The sequence below is a fragment of the Perca flavescens genome, chromosome 14 (assembly GCF_004354835.1).
Source record: "Perca flavescens isolate YP-PL-M2 chromosome 14, PFLA_1.0, whole genome shotgun sequence".
Lineage (NCBI taxonomy): Eukaryota > Metazoa > Chordata > Actinopteri > Perciformes > Percidae > Perca > Perca flavescens.
Genome location: NC_041344.1, coordinates 24107695 through 24128895, shown reverse-complemented (window position 1 = coordinate 24128895; position 21201 = coordinate 24107695). Strand labels below are relative to the sequence as shown.

General features: G+C 41.8%; 3 protein-coding genes across 4 annotated transcripts in view; 1 reads left to right on the top strand and 2 right to left on the bottom strand.

Moving 5' to 3' along the window:
• Positions 1–735: 735 nt before the first annotated feature.
• Positions 736–7356, bottom strand: LOC114568383 (sodium-dependent neutral amino acid transporter B(0)AT1). The gene is made up of 12 exons (XM_028597984.1): positions 7158–7356; positions 5295–5435; positions 4523–4660; positions 4203–4384; positions 3968–4078; positions 3279–3391; positions 3067–3195; positions 2820–2976; positions 2511–2715; positions 2268–2427; positions 1078–1240; positions 736–945 (listed from the first exon to the last, which is right to left on the bottom strand). The coding sequence occupies exons 1-12, from the start codon at positions 7354–7356 to the stop codon at positions 736–738; spliced, it is 1908 nt and encodes a 635-aa protein (XP_028453785.1).
• Positions 7357–8931: 1575 nt separating this feature from the next.
• Positions 8932–20200, bottom strand: LOC114568385 (sodium-dependent acetylcholine transporter-like). The gene is made up of 4 exons (XM_028597986.1): positions 19966–20200; positions 16194–16409; positions 9653–9860; positions 8932–9001 (listed from the first exon to the last, which is right to left on the bottom strand). The coding sequence occupies exons 1-3, from the start codon at positions 20064–20066 to the stop codon at positions 9827–9829; spliced, it is 351 nt and encodes a 116-aa protein (XP_028453787.1). The 5' UTR covers positions 20067–20200; the 3' UTR covers positions 8932–9001; positions 9653–9826.
• The window catches only part of fhod3a (formin homology 2 domain containing 3a), a 67535-nt gene continuing 66086 nt past the window's right edge, over positions 19753–21201 (top strand). The window contains exon 1 of one of the 2 annotated variants that reach the window (XM_028597981.1): positions 19753–20294. In XM_028597981.1, coding sequence (XP_028453782.1) covers positions 20130–20294 — 165 coding nt within the window. In that variant the 5' untranslated portion in view covers positions 19753–20129. The remainder of the gene's footprint in view (positions 20295–21201) is intronic. The other variant, XM_028597982.1, reaches the window with a different exon arrangement.

The window sequence follows — 21201 nt, the reverse complement described above, 5'->3', positions numbered from 1 at the left end:
TTTTCATAGCATACATTTCTGCGAATAGTAACCACTTCATTTTGCTCTTAAATCTGAACTGAAGAGAGGATTTCTAATAGATCATAAACTGACCATTTATGGCAGTCTAAGTGCAGTGCTGTAATATACCCACACATAAAACATTTTACAATTGTGTAGGCCACACAATACGCCAGGGCAGTGATGACATTGAGTGACAGACCTGTCAGTCTCTTCCGTGAATACGGGGTTTAATACTTCTCCACTATGTGTTGTGAAACTCTTTTTAGTTTTATTATTTCTGATGTCATTTCAAGCATGTGCAAACGTAGCGTAAGCGTTAGAGTAGGGTGTGTACGAAAATACGGGACAAATCACATCCCCGTATTGCTTCAGTAAGGGTCATTGCTTTTGTTTTTAAACAGGACGATCCTGTATAAGGGACGGTTGGCAATCCTTACAACACACACATACACACACACGTCAAACACGGCACAGCAAGAAACTCCTATCACAATAGTACAGCAAGCAAAGCAAACAACAATTACTCTCTTCTCCAAAATGACATTATTTTACAGAAAATACTTTTCACAGATAAAAGTCAGTAGTCACTAATCTGTCATTGTACAAGGCATGAGGAAGAAAAAAAAAGCCGTAAGCATAATATACAAGCAACAATAAAACAAGTCCATATTTTTATTTCATAACCATATTTTATTATTAAATACTTTGTTATTAAATATAAGTAAAAGCTATCTAAAACTTCATTTTGTCATTCATTTGTATTTTGGCAGAGATAGTGTCCACTGTGTTGTCACTGTAGTCTTTCTGCTTGCAGCATTTCCTCTGGATGAATTTGAAGAGGGCGACCACTGGGATGGCTAAACAGGGAATTCCAGCCAGGATGAAGATGATGACGTAGATCCAGGAAGGAAACGGACGTGGTTCCAGGGTGGGGAAGTTCGCCTATGGCCAGAGTCAAGATACATGTTAAAATATACAGCAAGGTTCGACATACAAGCGGTCTGAAATGGAAAAGGTGGATTCCTACCACCATCAGTAATACATCTAAAAAGGTCTTTAAGCTTGTACACTTACCGCCTCCTCGTCCCACACCAAATAAGTGAGATTCTTGGTGACTTGGGTTACAAAGTAGAAAACCAAGATGATGACCATAATGAGTGGACTGACAAACCTCCATGTCACCTGCCAGAAAATATTGGGCTTGTGGCCGATCATAAACTCAATGTCCTTGTTAAACCTGTTTGGAAGCAATAAGAGGGAGACATAATGTCAGCTGAGTATGTATCAAAGCAGCCATAAAAGACAGCCTTGTACTTGTATTAGATACAGTAAATAAAGCAGCCTGTGTGGCTTGCATTACTGGACTTTAAAGGACATAAAAATCCACTCTGTTACTTTAGTAACCTTGGGTAAAACATTACATAAAGGCTGGAAATGGGAGGAAATATATAAATTTATATATATATATACATACACACACACACACACACACACACACACACACACACACACACACTTACCGGTAAAAAGTTTGTGGTCACTTGTCGATTACAGACAGAATACCAGCTGAGATCAGTTAATTGTGTTTTTAACCAGGGCAGCAGTTTTCAGATTACATTATGTGATTACATAATTATAAAAGGGTTGTCGACTTTTGTAGAAAGAAGTGGCTGATCTTTAATGCAATATCTACATTGGCCATTATCAGAAACCATTCATCCAATGTTCCAAAGGCACATTCCATTTACTAATCTGATATCATTTTAAAAGGCTAACTGAGAAAACATCGGAGAACCCTTTTGCAATTATGTAAGCACATAATGTAATCTGAAAACTGCTGCCCTGGTAAAAAAAACAATGCAACTGATCTCAGCTGGTATTCTAAGTGACCCTAAAACTTTTGACCGGTAGTGTATATGTGTGTGTGTGTGTGTGTGTATATATATATATATATATATATATATATAGTGCAATAGTGCAGAATAATTTGCATATTTGAAACCTTAACATCCTTGTCACCACACGATTCGTATCAGAAACCCAAAGTGTTCAATTGATGTGCGTGACCTGAACAAATCGTGTTTCTGGTATGGATTGGGTAGTGACAATCCTGATGTTTAGCAGATATAATGTTTACCATGTCAGGTTATGATGTTAGTGTGTTAACATTTGCTGATTAGCACTAAACACAGAGCCAGTAGCGTGGCTAGAAAGCCATTACCATGGGCACTCTGTACCAATAGTCCCTTCTTGGATAGACTTACCTGTCAATGCCATAGACGTATATAACAGCGATCATTTCACAAAATCCGATGACCAGAAGGGGGATAGAGCCAGCAAAGTTGTCAAAAAGAGCTAGCCAGTAGTTTCCAGAGCGCAGGGTAAAGATCAGCCCAAGAGCGAAAGAGATTAAGCAAGTCAAACCTGAAAAAACAATACAAAAAAGTGGTTACATCAAATGTTTTTATCCTGACATTTTATATTTAATAGGAACTTCGGGAAATTACCACAGAACACTTCTTTGGGCCAAGTTTGAGGCAGCAATTTGAGGTCCTGCAAAGGAACCACCACTCCCTCTATGTTCCCAAACATAGTTGAGAGGCCGAGACAGAAGAGCATGATGAAGAAGAGGACAGCCCACATAGGAGAAATAGGCATTTTGATGATGGCCTCTGTGAACACGATGAAGGCTAGTCCTGTTCCCTCCACGCCCTGAAGTAGTACACCAAATATTTCAACCATAGGCCCTCTGCTAAATCATTTCAGTAAGATTGAAAACAGATAATTTCTGTTTCAAATTGTCCAACAATACTGACCTGACTGAGGTAAGCTTGCATGTCACAGGTCTGTAGTTGTAATCCTTGAATGATATCTGGACTTGTCTGGTTGAGGTGGATCAGAACATCATTATAGTTGCTTTCTGTGATGCTGTTTTCAGGATAGTTGTAGGCATTTATCAGCTTCAAGATGTTGCTAAAATAAAAGCACAGCGAGATGAGTTCAGTCTTAATAAGTGAATTCTAATTGCTTTTTAAAGCCTTTTTTGTGCCATTTGAAACTCACTCTGCTGTGCAGTCGTCATAATTTTGCGTGGCCCTGAAGCCGATGATGGAGTAGATAACCGTGGCAGAGTACACTGAGGTGCAGCCATTGATGATGGAGATGAGAACGGCATCCTGCTCACAGTTGTTGCTAACAGACAATGATGATCATGTGAGGAGAAATGTTCAAAAGAAGGCTCATTGTGTTACCGTGCAGTTTAGGCAGTTACTCACTGAATAGAGTTGTAACTGGAGAATGAGATGAGCCCTCCAAAGGCCACAGAGAAGGAGTAGAAAACTTGAGCACCTGCATCCAACCAGGTCGATGGATTCATTAATTCGTTTACCTTTAAGACAATAGAAAGAAGCCCATAATAACAATGGAATTAAGCCAGGATTCCTATGCTAATTGTTTCTTGTTGTGATATTTTTTGTTGTATAGAGCTGACAGTAAACACTTCTACTGTCCTGGCCATTGTTAATTATTAATGTGTGATAATACTGTACACCATGATCAAAGTTTTATCTCAAGTCTGATCTTCCAGATTGGTTAGTTGTGTGAGGTTATTACAACAAACTGGATGATAAATTGATCAGAGTTTTTTAAAAGTATTTTAAACCAAGTCCAATCACACCCCCAAGACTTGCTGATCTTTCAATACAGAAATTACAATAGCCAAAATCACACCAACAAGCTTACTAATATTTAAAAAATGCAAAGCATTTAACATCCACTTGCATGTAATGAATCACATAATCTGTGGCCAATAGTAGGCTACAGCTAAACTGCTGGTTGTAGTCTTATATTTAGCAGACAGAGTTGTATCTTCTTATTGAACACTCGGCAAGAGAATGAGAGCATTTTCCAAAATTGTATTAATTATATTGACAAGTGTTGGTTGGTGTGTTACGACAGTGCTTACATCTGGTGTGAAGAGAAACTTGATTCCCTCTACCGATCCTTTCAGAGTCAGTCCTCTGATAAGGAAGATTGTGAGGACCAAGTATGGCAGAGTGGATGTGATGTACACAGCCTGAGCAAAGGAAAAAATTACAACATGATCCAAAGACATATCTGTATATTAGAATGACCATATATGCACGCAAGCAGGCATCACTCTTGCATCAGATTATTCCGATGTAATGTGACTTTCAGACCTTTCCAGTGGTCTCAATGCCACGGATGCAGCAGACATATAGCATAGTCCAGGCAGACAACAGGGCTAGCACCATCCACCACTGTAGACCTCCAGCATCGTCGATAGCTGTTGAAGTGTTCAAAGTTTCTCTGTACCAAAAGTAGTCAACGCTGCTGCTCCGAGCACACTCCTCCACCACACCTGCAAAGTGCAGATTAGCAGATAGCAAAGGGCAACTTTACCAACCTTCGAAACATATGTTACCGCAGACTTTACAGCCGATGTGGATTTTTTGGATTCTTTGTGACTGATTTCTTCATGTATGTAGGCATACTGTACCTGTCCTGTTAGCATTGAGAGGACATTGGCTCCAAGGCAGAGGATCCTGAAAAGAGTTGTAGAGATACCACATGATCCAGGCCATGATGGTGTTGTAGTACATACCGACAAAAAATGAGACAAGCAAGGAGGCGATGCCTGTAACAAAATGAAACAATTAGTCTGGTGGTAGTGCTTTTTTAAAGTCTATAGCCATGCTAACGGCTCTGTGAGGCTGTACAGTTGTTACTTCGGGCTAAACGCTAATGTTGACATGTTAACATGCTCACAGTGGCAACGCTAATATGCTGATGTTAAGCAGTTATAATGTTTACTATGTTCAACCATCTTAGTTTAGCGTGTTAGCATGCAAAAATTCACTAGTTAGCACTCAACACAATGTACAGCTGAGGCTGATGGGGAAAAAAAAACACTGGTTTTGCAGGTATTAGGTGATGTTTCGATCTGATGATGGCACTAGATGAAAACTGATCACACTTCATCCTGTTGGGTACATGTGCGTCTGTACTAAAGTTCATGGAAATCCATCTAATAAAAACTACAAAAGTGATCCTCATGGTGGTGATGGCTGTAGAGGAAAAGTACGAGGATCACCATAGTCAGTCCTATGGGGACAATGAATAACTGTAAAGGAAGTCATGTTTATTTATTAAAAATTGTTTTAAGATATTTCAGTTGGCACCAAAGTGAACCAACTGACCTACAGACCGAAATTTCTGTCATCCCCCGGGCAACACAACCTAATGTGCATGCTTTTTATTTTTTGACCCACCGACTCCAGTCAAGCATGGATTGATTGATCTCCACACTCCCACACTGCCCTTCCTCAGACGCTGACCGATGGCAAACTCCAGGTGCAGCAGTGGTATTCCCTCCAGGACCAGCAGGATCAGGAATGGGATCATAAATGCTCCTAGGAGTACAACATTCACATTGTCATAAGGAGTTAACAATGCATCGCTTTAAAGATGGTAAGTAAATATTCAGCAGTCGACCTTATTCTCAAAACTGCACTCATAAAGACAGCCATAAACTTGAAAAAGCATGGTACACGTTTTATTACCTGCAGTACTCTATAAACCACGAATAAGACTTACACATTCATTTTTACATAACGTTAAAGCTTTAGAAAGTAAAAGAAAAGTTCCTGCAGTTTCAATATGTACCAAATTGCCAGTTGATCTTAAACACATTTAAGTTCATAATATTTTCTAGGGATTCATTGATTGATTTTTGACTTTTAAGAGCTGTCTAAGAAAAACAGGCATTTTTTATTCTTTTTTATCTGCCCTATTAGCACGGGATTAGTATTACCTGGGGACCGCTTTTAATTTGTAATCATTTCGGAAGTCGTCATCTTAATCCCGTACAAATCTGCCATGGTTGTTATGTGTCACGTTAAAATTCCACTGCCTATTTTGCCAAACACAGATAATCTCGTGTGAATTGAATCCTGAACGAATGTGTCTTACGAAAAACAGACATAGGGGAGAAATTTCTAAATCACACGAGATCCCCTGGGCCCAGTTGTTCAAAATATTTTATCTGGATCAAATTGATCTAGATTTGGAAATCCCATGTTTTGCTATCCAGGATCACCTGATCCATCTTACTTTTATGCCAGTTTTTTAAAGGAACATTGAATTGGATCAGTGTGATCCAAATACCAAATTTCAGGATTACCAAATCCTGTTTACCAGAGCCTTAAATGGAACCAACAGTGTAGCCTACTGGCTTAGCAAAGAACAGCAGGTAGGCAAAATACTGGTGGCCACAAATAGCCATTGTTTGTTTTAATTTTAAGAAACAGAAACACTGTAATAAACAGAAACATTTTACATTCCTTATTTTGTTATAATGTTAAATACCATTTACCATTTTGTTTACCATATCTCATTAGATGTGACATGCTTCATATATGCTTCAAATATGAAGAAATGTATATATCATCAGTAAACATTGTTTTTATGATTTCATTTGGTTTGAAAAATCACAACTGAATCCACCCTTCTGATGGGATCAGGATAATCCTGTTTCTTTTTTGGATCAAATAGATCCCACACCGAGTTCAAAGTTTTGAAAAACCCAACGGGCAGGTTTGATCCAGATCAAATGTAAGATCGGATTGCATGCTCTGATTTTACCTCGGAATCCTTCTTTTGCTTTTGAAAAACCCGTTTCCAAGATTTGATCCAATCCGTGATCCAAAATGGATTACTTTTGAAAAAAGTAATGGTAATAGCCCTGGTAATAGTTCTGTGCGAATAGGGCTATGAGCAAAATTCAGACAGTCTGACTATGTGTAGTGCTACACCTACTGAATCTGCAAACATCTAAAAATGTTTTGAACATAGATGAGATTTCCGATATTTTTGTGAATTATATTTTAAAATATTCCGTTTTAATGAATAAATCCTTTCAAATGTGTCTGTTAATGTGTTACAATCCACTATAATTTTGGATGTTACGTACTTGGTTTGATTTTATATCTAAAGTAGACTGACTGAGTTTTGGAAAAGCCCACCCAAGTTACTGATAACAGGTAAAGACAAATTTAAATCCTTTTAATAATTCATACGCACTTCTAATTTTCTACCATCTCAAACATAGAACACCCAGTCTCATCCCAGCCTACCTCCTCCATGGCTTTGACACAGATAAGGGAACCTCCAGACATTGCCAAGTCCCACGCAGAAGCCCACACAGGTGAGCAGATACTGGGCTTTGTTGTCCCATTTGGGCCTGTCTCCTGCCTCCTCCTCCTCCATCCTCTCCAGGTCCTCATGAGAGGGGATTCGGTTATCCAGTCCTGGGTTTGGCAACTTCAGCTTCATAGCGGCTTCTTGTAAATTTCACTGGTCTCAGAAATTGTCAATATAGCAGTTGAGTCTTCCTTCTCATTCAGTCTCCTCTGTGGAAGCTGTTACTGATTATCCATGGATCCCGTCTCTCTTTGAGTACTTTACCCCAACTGTATGTTCTGAAGAAGGGCTCTGAAGTATAATGCAACCTATAGCACCTGCCCCACAGTTATCATTAGCTCATTACAGCCTGTCGTATCATGTAATGTCAGCAAGGTTAAGTGGAAAGGGGTGGAACCTCCTAGATAATGGTTAATACATCACATAAGGTGCCTCCCCCAACATGTTTCCCTGAAAGATGAGTATGGTATTCATGACTTTGTGAGTGACATGGAGCATTGTATTACTGGCTGTTTACAGTATATCACTCCTCTTAAGACCACAAGGTTTTCTGATGGTTAACAAACATATCCAAGGACATTTTTTGTCTCACATTGTTTGACATTGAAATAAATAATGAAACACTGTGCAGTCAGAGGCATCACGTTTCCCATCATACCAGAGCTTATCTGAACTATCAGGCCACGCCATTTCAGGTCCTTGAGAAATCAGACCCATGTTTTATTGCATCAGGATTTACAAGCATATAATTTCAGTCAGTACACCTACATGTAGTCCACATTATTTCAGGTTTGATATTTAAATGATGAATCATGCTAATGGTGACTAGTTGTTATCTAAATGTAACAGAGGAAGGATTTTTCAGTTTGTATTCATAACATACCATGTTCCCTGTAGTGCATATAAATCTTATCAGTGTTCCTTTCTAATGCAATTATTAACCAAGGAAAGCCCTGTGTTGACATTGTGGTGTATGCTGATAGTGGCGATCCATAGCATCAAGAGTTATTTTAAAGATGTCCATTAAGATCATATGTGTATCCTCCAAATTACATCTACCTTTGCCCTTAACCAAATTTCTGTTTATATTCCATTAGAAATACGCGCTTATATCCTTGAGGTGTCGCAGGGGCCTGGAGCCAATCCCAGCTGACATTGGGTGAGAAGCACATTTCACCTTCACATTCACATCTAGGGGCAAATTAGAGTTTACAGCTGACCTAACCTGCCATCTTTGGACTTAAACCATTTATTCAGTTTTCCCACAAAACATACAATAATCCTCACTGCGCAATCCTCCTTGAGTCACTATACTTCAACACAGTATCAGCACATATTTCAGCACACACAAAATACAGTATGTTCATTTCAAAAGTAAAACCACTTCAACAAACCAAATTTTAACAAAGTAAAGTGGCCACATCATCAAACAAATCCAAATCCATTTTTTCACAGGCCTCTTGTTTTGAAAAAAATTACACCAAATTTTAAGGTACCTATCCCTCAGGCCTAAAACAGTATGGCATGTGTCTCACATCACATCCGTAAAGCAACAGTGTAATTTTCTTGTCAATCTAGTGAGTGTTGTACATGTTGACTTTGGCACATACAGTGTTGAGCTCAAGTTTATTGATGGATTTTTTTGCAGCAGCATCTATGGAACCATATGTACAAAGTAAAATCCTGGGATCAAAAGGCTGGGACGTCCAGCCAAAACGAAGATAATAATGTAGACCCAGCTGGGATAGGGTAATGTCTCCAACACCCGGAAGTTTTCCTGTAAACAAGACAAGAAAAAGATTTCAAAATGATATACAGTATATACAGTCGTGCTCATAAGTTTACATACCCATGCTAAAGTTGACTAAAAAGAGGAATAAATTGGAATTAAAATAGCCCCACATCATCACATACCCATATACCTAGAGATTGGCATGGGGTACTTTCCATAAAATCATCTCTCAATGCAAATCAAACCAGCTATTAGGCTAACTGAAATTAAACCATGCCAAGCTCTAGCTATGGTGAAGGGTATGTGATGATGTGGGGCTATTTTAATTCCAAAGGCCAAGGGAACTTTATCAGGATGAATAGTATCCTGGATCCATGAAATAACTGGCCTTTAAAAATAAAAATCTCCCTTCCTCTATGGGACATATAACATAGGGTTATGTATACTTATGCCCCCTGTATTTTAAGGAAGAACATTTATTTATTTACAATACATTATTCATTCACAAAAAAATTGGTGTCCTTAAACGGTCAGATTTTTCCTCATTTTTTTAATTAAGGCATTAAGATCAATTTCCAAAAGATGATTTTTTTTATTCCTCTTTTTAGTCAATTTTAGCATTGGTATGTAAACTTATGAGCACGACTGTATATGATAATTCGAAGGGTTGAAGCTAACAACAGTTGGTAAACATACCAAGCTTGGATTCCAGATGTTGTATATCAGTTTGGTGCTGAATTTGGTGAAAAAGTAAAACGCAACGATGACCAACATAATCAAAGTATGTACTGGCTCCATGGCAGCGGGCTCTGGAAACGAGTTGAAGAAGTACCACATCACCCAGGCCATGATGGTGTTGTAGTAAGCCCACTAAGAATGAATGAGACATTCATGGACGCAATACCTGTAACGGAAGGGGAAATGCAACAGTGTTACATTTTGCAGCACAGAAATACAGACTTTAACACTGTAGGTATTAATGGACTTCCATAGTAGTGCAAAGCATACATGAGGATTACTAACAATAACCATAATGATGACAGCTGGATAAGACAAGTGCATCCAACATTTTGACTTTCAATTAATGAATTTCATAGTGGACTAATATTCACTCTTCCGCTCACCAACTGCAGTCAAGTAAGGGTTAATTGCAGCCCAAACCCCCACACAGCCCTTTTAGGCCATTGGCCGATTGCAAAATCCAGGTGCAACAGTGGGATCCCCTCCAGGAGGAGCAGGATAAGAAAAGGGATCATAAAAGCACCTGGGGACAAAGGTACATAAGCTTGGACAACTGGATGGATAGAAGCACCTTGTTTACTGCAACTATGTGTGATTGTTGCAACGTTAGATATTCTTTACAACATGTCAATACATGAAATTGGTCTAGAATTTCTGCCTCACAGCATGAAATAAGCACATCACGGCTGATAAAGTAGGCTCAGGGCTGAAAGTTCAGTTGCTGTCAGGATTTCCTTTTAGATAGCAGACATCTAAAACGGCTGAAGTGAAAAATCTGAATCACACATCAAATTATGATCATTATGAATAATTATTTTAAATTCTTGAGGTAGAGTTGTTGAAATATTGTGGCCTAGGAGCTGTTAAATTCCACTACAGATTGTTACTCGTGTCTCTCGGTGGTAATACAAGTTAAATGTCAACCACTCAAGAGTAATATGTAGACTCCCCTGGCTTGACTTCAGTGTCACAGAGATAGCTGGGAAAACAGATATCCACCTCTGAAAGGTTTTCCGCTCATCTCAGCATTTCCTTGAGGGTTTACAGTAAGTTCAAGATAAAAAGAAACGTCCTCCACAGGACGAATTGCATTCACTTTCACTTTTTTTTTTTTTTTTTTTTTATCTTCCACCATCATCAGGTCAACATTTTAATGTGTTAACATTCCCATCAGCCTCATCTGTACTTTGTGTTGAGTGCTAATTAGCAAATGTTTAGTATTCTAACATACTACACGGTGACCACGGTAAACATTATACCTACTAAGCATCAGCATGTTAAGCATTGTCATTGTGAGCATGTTAGCATGCTGACGTTAGCATACAGTTCAAAGTACAGCTGTCCTTAACTAACCTCACAGAGTTGGGAGCATGGCTGTGGATTATTTGTCTTGTTTTAATTAGTTGATATTAGGATGTTCAAAACAGATTTAGTTTTACGAAAAATGTTTCGGAAATGTTGCAGATGATTTATTTGATGTACTTATAGTAACATATTACAATGTTATTCCCATATGTAACGTTGTTATACTGGTTTCATATACTGTTTTTTTTTAACAGTTGGTAAAGGAAGCAGAATCCATTCTGTCTGACAGAACCCACCCTCTCCACCTAGAGTTTCAGGCCCTGCCTTCTGGTTCCCACTAGTCAAAACCAACATATATAAATACTCCGTCATACCCTCAGCCATCTCACTGTTAAACTCAAATAGGATAAGGTAATATCAGCTTGACCACCAACAACACTTGGTAAATATGACTTTTTTTAAATGTCCAATGTGTAGGAATTTCTCCCATCTAGCATTGAGATCATATATCGCAATCAACTCTCTCGCGCCACGCAGTTCAACGTACACATTACAGCTACGGTAGCCTTCACACTTCAAAAAGCCGGTCTCTTGCTCTTTTCAATATCTTTTTTCTTTTTCTGGGCGATGAAGAAGACTCCTGTTCCTGAAATTTGGATTTTGAATACGTGTGGTCCTCCATGTTTCCTTCTTCAAACTTGCCGGGGACCGGGTAGCTACAATACCCATTAGCAGCATTAGCAGCACCTGTGAGTTTATCATGTGACAGCGAAAACACGAAAGGCGGAGCAGTACGTCCTGTATGTCCCTTATCGGCTAACATATTTCAAGATGGCGCATGAATATGGAGTGTCTACCCTAGTTCATGCAAACGCAAATGTAAAATGAATACTTGGAATTGATGGTACATGTTCATGAAAAAGGTAAAGTTTGTAAACGGGCAACACATATTTATTTTTTTATTTTTTTGCTTTTTATTGTTGTATTTGTATTGATCTTGTGTAGGTGTCACTGCTGCGAAGCCAATTGCCCATCTGGGGACAAATAAAGTTGTACTTGACTTGATCTGTGCTGCTCTGGCTGTTAAGTTAGTGTTTGCTAACTTGAGCCATGCTGGTTTGTCTGATAAGTGATGGTGATATGTGAGCACCTCTCAGACAACACCTCAGCCATGGTCAGGTTTATGTTCATATATAATAACCCCCCTCAGCCAAGGGTTCAAAGCCTCAAAGCCGGGTTCTTCAATATTCATTATTTCTTCTCTCCACTCACACTGGTATTTTCAAACTTCCAAGCTCATAAATGACCATGTACATTGGTTCAACACATCAGTGGTTCTTTGCTGTAAAATGGACATTCTAGCTTTATACAGCATTCATTCACCTCTACGAGTTAATATTTAACCTGAATCACTTTAAGTGCACATATAAAGATCATAATGATGCATTGTGGTTTTATTTTATTGGTGCCACTTTGGATAATGGAGTATGTTTGCTCAATACGTATTTCTTTAGTTTTTATATCCTTCAACTCACACCAGAATCCGGTGTCCTTAACAAAAACTATATACATCTAACTCAAGACGTTGTGTGAATTATGAACACAAGGGATGCTAACAAAACTTGCATGTTATTTATATTTTAGGACTGACCAATTAACACTTATACATACAAACCATTATAATGTGTGTATTCAACAGCCTAAATGTTCAGAATCAAAGCCATCCATCCATCCATCCATCTTCGTCCGCTTATCCGGTGTCGGGTCGCGGGGGGAGCAGCTCCAGCAGGGGACCCCAAACTTCCCTTTCCCGAGCAACATTAACCAGCTCCGACTGGGGATCCCGGCGTTCCCAGGCCAGGTTGGAGATATAATCCCTCCACCTAGTCCTGGGTCTTCCCGAGGCCTCCTCCCAGCTGGGCGTGCCTGGAACACCTCCCTAGGGGGAGCGCCCAGGGGCATCCTTACCAGATGCCCGAACCACCTCAACTGGCTCCTTTCGACGCAAAGGAGCAGCAGCTCTACTCCGAGCAACTCACGGATGACTGAGCTTCTCACCCTATCTCTAAGGGAGACGCCAGCCACCCTCCTCAGGAAACCCATTTTGGCCGCTTGTACCCTGGATCTCGTTCTTTCGGTCATGACCCAGCCTTCATGACCATAAGTGAGGGTAGGAACGAAAACTGACCGGTAGATCGAGAGCTTTGCCTTCTGGCTAAGCTCTCTTTTTCGTCCTAACGGTGCGATAGATTGAATGCAATACCGCACCCGCTGCGCCGATTCTCCGACCAATCTCCCGCTCCATTGTCCCCTCACTCGCGAACAAAACCCCAAGGTACTTGAACTCCTTCACTTGGGGTAAGGACTCATTCCCTACCTGGAGAAGGCATTCCATCGGTTTTCTGCTGAGAACCATGGCCTCCGATTTAGAGGTGCTGATCCTCATCCCAACCGCTTCACACTCGGTTGCGAACCGATCCAGTGAGTGCTGAAGGTCGCAGGCCGATGATGCCATCAGGACCACATCATCTGCAAAGAGCAGCGATGAGATCCCCAGCCCACCAAACTGCAACCCCTCCCCACCCCGACTACGCCTCGATATCCTGTCCATAAATATTACAAACAGGATTGGTGACAAAGCGCAGCCCTGGCGGAGGCCAACCCTCACCTGAAACGAGTCCGACTTACTTCCGAAAACCCGGACACAGCTCTCACTTTGGTCATACAGAGATGGGATGGCCCTGAGTAGAGACCCCCTCACCCCATATTCCCGCAGCACCTCCCACAGTATCTCCCGGGGGACCCGGTCATACGCCTTCTCCAAATCCACAAAACACATGTAGACCGGTTGGGCATACTCCCAGGCTCCCTCCAGGATCCTTGCGAGCGTGAAGAGCTGGTCCGTTGTTCCACGACCAGGACAGAATCCGCATTGTTCCTCCTCAACCCGAGGTTCGACTATCGGCCGAACCCTCCTTTCCAGCACCTTGGAGTAGACTTTACCAGGGAGGCTGAGAAGTGTGATACCCCTGTAATTGGCAAACACCCTCTGGTCCCCCTTTTTAAAAAGGGGAACCACCACCCCAGTCTGCCACTCCTTTGGCACCGTCCCAGACTTCCACGCAATGTTGAAGAGGCGTGTCAACCAGGACAGCCCCTCCACAACCAGAGCCTTGAGCATTTCTGGACGGATCTCATCAATCCCAGGGGCTTTGCCACTGTGGAGTTGTTTGACTACATCAGTGACTTCCGCCTGGGAAATCGACGACAATCCCCCGTTATCCTCCAGCTCTGCCTCTAACATAGAGGGCGTATTAGTCGGATTCAGGAGTTCCTCAAAGTGCTCCTTCCACCGCCCTATTACCTCCTCAGTTGAGGTCAACAGTGTCCCATCCTTACTGTACACAGCTTGGATGGTTCCCCGCTTCCCCCTCCTGAGGTGGCGAACAGTTTTCCAGAAGCACTTTGGTGCCGACCGAAAGTCCTTCTCCATGTCTTCTCCAAACTTCTCCCACACCCGCTGCTTTGCCTCTTTCACGGCAGAGGCTGCAGCCCTTCGGGCCCTTCGGTACCCTGCAACTGCCTCCGGAGTCCTCCGGGATAACATATCCCGGAATGACTCCTTCTTCAGTCGGACGGCTTCCCTGACCACCGGTGTCCACCACGGTGTTCGTGGGTTACCGCCCCTTGAGGCACCTAAGACCCTAAGACCACAGCTCCTCGCCGCAGCTTCAGCAATGGAAACTTTGAACATTGTCCATTCGGGTTCAATGCCCCCAGCCTCCACAGGGATGCAAGAAAAAAAAAAACGCCGGAGGTGTGAGTTGACAGTCTGTCGGACAGGGGCCTCCTCCAGACGTTCCCAATTTACCCGCACTACACGTTTGGGCTTACCAGGTCTGTCCAGAGTCTTCCCCACCCCCTGACCCAACTCACCACCAGATGGTGATCGGTTGACAGCTCTGCCCCTCTCTTTACCCGTGTCCAAAACATGCGGCCTCAGATCAGATGAAACGATTATGAAATCGATCATTGACCTTGACCTAGGGTGCTCTGGTACCAGGTACACTTATGAGCATCCCTATGTTCGAACATGGTGTTAAGTATAGACAATCCATGACTAGCACAGAAGTCCAACAACAAACAACCACTCTGGTTTAGATCAGGGAGGCCGTTCCTCCCAATCACGCCTCTCAGGTGTCTCCATCATTGCCCACGTGTGCGTTGAAGTCCCCAGCAGAACAATGGAGTCCCCACTGGAGCCCCATGCAGGACTCCAGTCAAGGTCTCAAGAAGGCCGAATACTCCGAACTCCTGTTTGGTGCATATGCACAAACAACAGTCAGATTTTCCCCCCACAACCCGCAGGCGTGGGGAGGCGACCCTCTCGTCCCACCTGGGTAAACTCCAACACAGCGGCGCTCAGCCGGGGCTTGTGAGTATCCCCACACCCGCCCGGAGCCTCACACCCTGGGAAACTCCGGAGAAGAAAAGAGTCCAACCCCTATCCAGGAGTATGGTTCCAGAACCAAGACTGTGCGTGAGGTAAACCCCACCAGATCTAACGGTGGCGCTCCACCTCCCGCACCAGTTCCGGCTCTTTCCCCACAGAGAGGTGACGTTCCACGTCCCCAGAGCCAGCGTCTGCCGCCCGGGTCTGGTCCGTCGAGGCCCCTGACCTTCACTGCCACCCATGTGGCATCGCACCCGACCCCAACGGTTCCTCCCACAGGTGGTGGGCCCATGGGCTGGAGAGATGGGAGCCACGTAGCTTGTTTGGGCTGTGCCCGGCCGGGCTCCGTGGCAAACCCGGCCACCAGGCGCTCGCCGACGAGCCCGCCATCTGGGCCTGGCTCCAGACGGGGGCCCCGGGCTTCCTCCGGGCAGGGTCACTCCATCTCTACCTTGCTTATTCATTGGGGTTTTTGAACCATTCTTTGTCTGGCCCCTCACCTGAGACCACTTTGACTTGGGAGACCCTACCAGGAGCACAAAGCTCCAGACAACACAGCCCTCAGGTTCACAGAGACACACAAACCTCTCCACCACGATAAGGTGATGGTTCACGGAGAACACAAAGCATTTAATTTAATGCTGAATAAGATTATTCAATTACAATTATATTTCCATATAGAATTCTTAAACTTGCATTATAATGCTTTTTTTCTTCCATTAATTTCACATAGCCTACCTCCTCCTGAGCTTCGACAGGTAATGGAACCTCCAAACGTTGCCAAGTCCCACACAGAAGCCCACGCAGGTGAGCAGATACTGGGCTTTGTTGTCCCATTTGGGCCTGTCTCCTGCCTCCTCCTCCTCCATCCACTCCAGGTCCTCATGAGAGGGGATCCAATCTTCAAGCAAGTCCAGGGTTTGGAAGAACCAATTTAGTGGACTTGTATCCAACCTGAGGGTAAATGTGCATCAGGAACTGTTAATAAGCAACCCATTGAGAAGTTTTAAGAACCTACTGAAAATGTGAGATTACAGACAAGAGAACAGGAGTCAGCTGGAATCATTTGCTCTCACATAGCGCTGGGCAATATATCGATATTATATGGATATCGTGATATGAAACTAAATATTGTCTTAGATTTTGGATATCGTAATATGGCATAAGTGTTGTCTTTTCCTGGTTTTAAAGGCTGCATTACTGTAAAGTGATGTCATTTTCTGAACTTACCAGACTGTTGTAACTGTTGTATTATTTGCCTTTACCCACTTAGTCATTATATCCACATTACTTAGGATTATTTATCAAAATTCTCATGGTGTAAATATTTTGTGAAAGCACCATTAGTCAACACTACAATATTGTTGTGGTATCGATATCGAGGTATTTGGTAAAAATATCATGATATTAGATTTTCTCCATATCGCCCAGCCCTAATCTTTAGGAAAAACTAAAACTTGATAAGTACTCATTTAGGTGTCCATTGGGTGTGCAAGGGTAAAGGCATGCATTACACATGCATTTTTTTGCTGATATTCCTGCTTTTCTTCTGTGAGAAACTACAAGCAGTAGCTCCTGGATACTTATAGATTAAATCTGAACGACCATCATTGGCATTCTCTTATGAGGCTAAATGTGAGCGTTTACGCTCTATGGGGTAAATTGACAAGTAGTAGTTCTCCCTGGAGCTCTCTTGGTGCAAAGCCAAAGAGTAAATCATTTCCCTGGGAAATTAGTAGACGAGTAACATGAAAAAGTGTCTTTTACAGTAGTTTCAGAACTACTGTGTTATCACATCACTGTGTTCCCTATAAATGTCCTTTCATGTCAGTTGTTTGGTAACCATCGGTAATAATTATGATAGTCAACAAATGTGTTGTTATCATTCATTGAACCCTTAACACCCGGGATCTGTGGTATAACAGGGAAGTTTGGTTTGAATTTTGATGGCAAGTATTAAATATACTATCTCTGCCATGTCACAGGTATGACTCAGCTGATTCATATTGATAAACTCATTTGAGTTGATGATTTATGGATAGGAATTACCAGCCTATATTTAGATTAACGAAGGCTGGAGAATGTGACCGAGCTACAGATAAGAGAGCACAGTGAGCGGTTGTCAGGGTGTTCGAGGAACGTTTTGTACTTTGTTCTTATCTTTATAACCAGTCATTAACTTAAGATGCACATTATTTATAATAATATGTGCTGTGTTTTCCCTTTATCAGTGTTAAAAGAAGTGGCTTTCTGCCCTCCAGTGGTAACAAAGAGGGGATCTCCACTGGTAGTTCCCTTAGTAGTTTAATGACATAGATGTATACATTGTGTTTTAGTTAAATATACATTTAGCACAGTTAATCCTTAAGTTTATCTGTATCTGTGGATGGCTACCTTAGTGGTTACCTTACCTACAGGACAATAAGCCCATCATCAATGTTGTCTAAAAACAAATCACAAATAGGTCGATTTATCTTTGCTAATAATATGTTGGATTCATGTTTATTTATATTTTCAGAACTTTTGAAAAAAAAATTATAAAAATAAGTTAAGGCCCCCTGCAGTAATTATGAGGACCCCCCTGAGGGTCCCGGACCCCCTGTTGAAGATCTTTGCTTTACACAGATAATGTTTCCAGGTGCACAGACAAAGGGCCTAAAAAAGTAATGTAGTAATTGTTAATTGACGGCGTTTACAAAGGACTTTACAATTTGCCTTTCATTCTCACAGTCACATACACGCCGATGGCAGCAAGCTACGCCCATGCAAGACACTGGCCCGACCATGGGAAGCAGTCAGGGTTCGGTGTCGTGCTGAAGGACACATGTGGACAGGGGGAGCTGGGGATCGAACCCCCAACCTTGCGATTAGTGGGTGACCCACTCTACCAGACTAAGGCCTACAGTATATACTGTAACACCTCAGAGTAAAAGGAAATTTAAAGAGCTCTCACTCTTCTCATTACATCTACTAAAACTAAACCAGTGTGTTTAAGTTTGGAGAAATTGACAGTGTCTGTGGCATGCAGTCAGTTTATTGTTCCAGTATTGCTATACTGTAGGAACTCGTAGTTCAACTGCAGTATTCGACAATTGGTTTAATATAGGGCCTCCTGTAGAAAAAGTACATTAGTTGGTCTGAGTTTGTAGAATTTTTGGAATCAGCTGTATTTAAATGTTGTTGCCACATGAGGTCAGCATTGGTCAAGACTGCACTTTAACTTGTAACAAAACTCTTAACAGGAAATATTCATGACAGGATTACTCTGATCTGGACTTGTAGTGTATCTGTTACACCCAACTTGTGCTTTTTAGATGATCTTTGACCACATTGTTTTAGAAGGTTATTTAGGCTATTTAATAGCGCAATAACATTCAACAAAGTAAAAAAAAGTGCTCCTATTATGCTAATTTTCAGGTTCATAATTGTATTTAGAGGTTATATCAGAATAGGGTTACATGGTTTAATTTTCAAAAAACACCATATTTTTTGTTGTACGGCACTGCTGCAGCTCCTCTTTTCACTCTGTGTGTTGAGCTTTCTGTTTTAATTACAGAGTGAGACATCTCACTTCTGTTCCATCTTTGTTGGGAGTCGCACATGCGCAGTAGCTAGGTAAGGACTACTAGCCAGTCAGAAGCAGAGTGAGGACGGGCCATGCTAGCAGCTAGGCGAGCATTATAACGTGTGTTACAAAGTGACGCATGTTTGTCTCTGAAGTAAAGGCTGGACTACAATAGAGCTGTTTGGAGCAGTTTGTGAACAGTGTTTTCTCTGGAAGATGGTAATTCCCTTTGGGGTGGACTTTGGGCTTTTTCACTTTGTAAACCTATAATGTGCACAACAATATAACACAATAAAGGAAAGGGGAAAAGCCAAAAAGCATAATATGAGCACTTTAAAGCTTATGCAGCATTATGAATATATTTAATTTACTCTGTTTATTGTATTTATTACTCTAGATATATTAGGCTAATGATTGTGCCTTTTCTCTAATGTTCTTACTGCAGTTATTTGACATGTAGCCTATATAGACCTACTATATAGCCTATAAAATATGTTCATATTTTATTAATTCATTACAATTACATTTAAATACGAATTTGCCCTAGGAGATGAATAAAGTAGGCCTATCTATCTATCTATCTATCTATCTATCTATCTATCTATCTATCTATCTATCTATCTGGTGCAGTTCATTTTCATTTAGGAAGCCTCTGCTAAATCGGAGACAGTGATCTGAAGGGAGGGGGGAGGAGGGAGTGATGAGGCAGAGGGGGGGTTAGTGGGACTCAGACAGACAGCAGAGCGACTGTCCCAAGCTGGAGTCTGGAGTCCGCCTGCTGCCTCCGCATTATCACTGGCCACCTGCCTCTCCGAGAGTAACACACCAACAAAGCTGAGGGCGAGCACAGCCACAGCAAGAACGCGAGACAAGGTACTTGACCGGTTCCTTAGTGCCGCCTTTTCGGCTTCCAGCACACCCTCCCCCCCACCCACTCTCTCCTACCTCTGTCCTGCGGGAGGACAGGCTGCGCACCGGAGCGCACTTGGCGACCCGGGTTTGTTGTCGTTACCAGCAGGAGAGGAGCGCCCAGCGAGCCGAGCCATAGCTGCTACAGCTCACATTAAACCGGGCTGTCCCCTCAGAGGAGATACTTGCATGGATGCACCATGGCCACGCTTGTCTGCAGGGTTCAGTTTTTAGATGACACCGATCCGTTCAACAGCACAAATTTCCCAGAACCGACTAGACCCCCGCTGTACACCTTCAGGGAGGATGTCCCACTCATCAACCAGTTAGCAGGCGTCCACCGGCTCCTCAGAGCTCCACACAAGGTAGGATTACCAGCTTGGTAAACAACTCATACTAGACTTAACTTAGGTAGCATTATGTGTGATAGCCTATATTGCCAATATTGTTTTTTTACAAGGATATATCACATAATAAAGCAATGTAAGATCACAAAAGAACTTAAGAACAACCATAAATCTTAATAAAAACTTAAGCCTTATAAATAGTTTTATTGTTTAGATTCAAATACACATTCTTTTGAATACATAGGTTTAAATCAGGGCTACATCAGGTTGTTTTACACTTCAAGCCTACTGCAAATAAACTTCCATACCCACCATTCAGAGGCTATTTTGAGAACACATGCAAGCCCAACTGATTGGTTCTCCAGCCTGAGGACTGAAACAAGGTTGCAAATGTTTCCTTCAAAGCCCACAGCAACATTACACATGGATTGAATTTGTTTTGGACTAAATATGCGGAATTAATCCCATGCTGGCATACATATGCTCTGTTGAAGAGCCATTGAGAAAGATGCTGGATCTCCACCAGCTCCAAGAGACCTTGAAGCTGACTCTTAGACACTTAGACCTCTATGTTTGAGGAGGCTAGAAATAAGAATACATCCCTGTCTCAAATTAAATAATCCTTTCTTATTTCTTAATATGTTTTGCACTCTGTCACAGTGACAGGTGTGCAAAGGCAGCAGTGCAACCAGATACATGTGGCAGTCACTGAAAGCTCTGGTTCCCAGTGAAAAGCCTAGAATCACAGATGATCAAATTTTGTGGTGAGTCACCATGGGTGTATGATAGAGATGTTCATTCTTAGTGAATTTCAGTGTTTAAAGCAATTTAAAAAAAAAACAGCAACACGCTCCTTACTGACAAGAGTGAGTCACACACAAAAAAAAAATAGTTGATTGAACTGAAAATAAAAGTGAGACACAGA

Bases quoted from the DNA above. Each gene is read 5' to 3' on its own strand.
- LOC114568383 (XM_028597984.1), bottom strand. From the start codon at position 7,356: ATGAAGCTGAAGTTGCCAAACCCAGGACTGGATAACCGAATCCCCTCT. The intron at 4,661-5,294 runs GTGGGTCAAAAA...ATTTTGTTACAG, and splicing joins TCCATGCTTGACTGGAGTCG to GCATCGCCTCCTTGCTTGTC. The intron at 4,385-4,522 runs GTACAGTATGCC...TGCACTTTGCAG, and splicing joins TCTCAATGCTAACAGGACAG to GTGTGGTGGAGGAGTGTGCT.
- LOC114568385 (XM_028597986.1), bottom strand. From the start codon at position 20,066: ATGGCTCGGCTCGCTGGGCGCTCCTCTCCTGCTGGTAACGACAACAAA. The intron at 16,410-19,965 runs GTAGGAGAGAGT...ATTTACCCTCAG, and splicing joins TGTCCTCCCGCAGGACAGAG to GTTGGATACAAGTCCACTAA. The intron at 9,861-16,193 runs GTAGGCTATGTG...CTTCCGTTACAG, and splicing joins CTGTCGAAGCTCAGGAGGAG to GTATTGCGTCCATGAATGTC.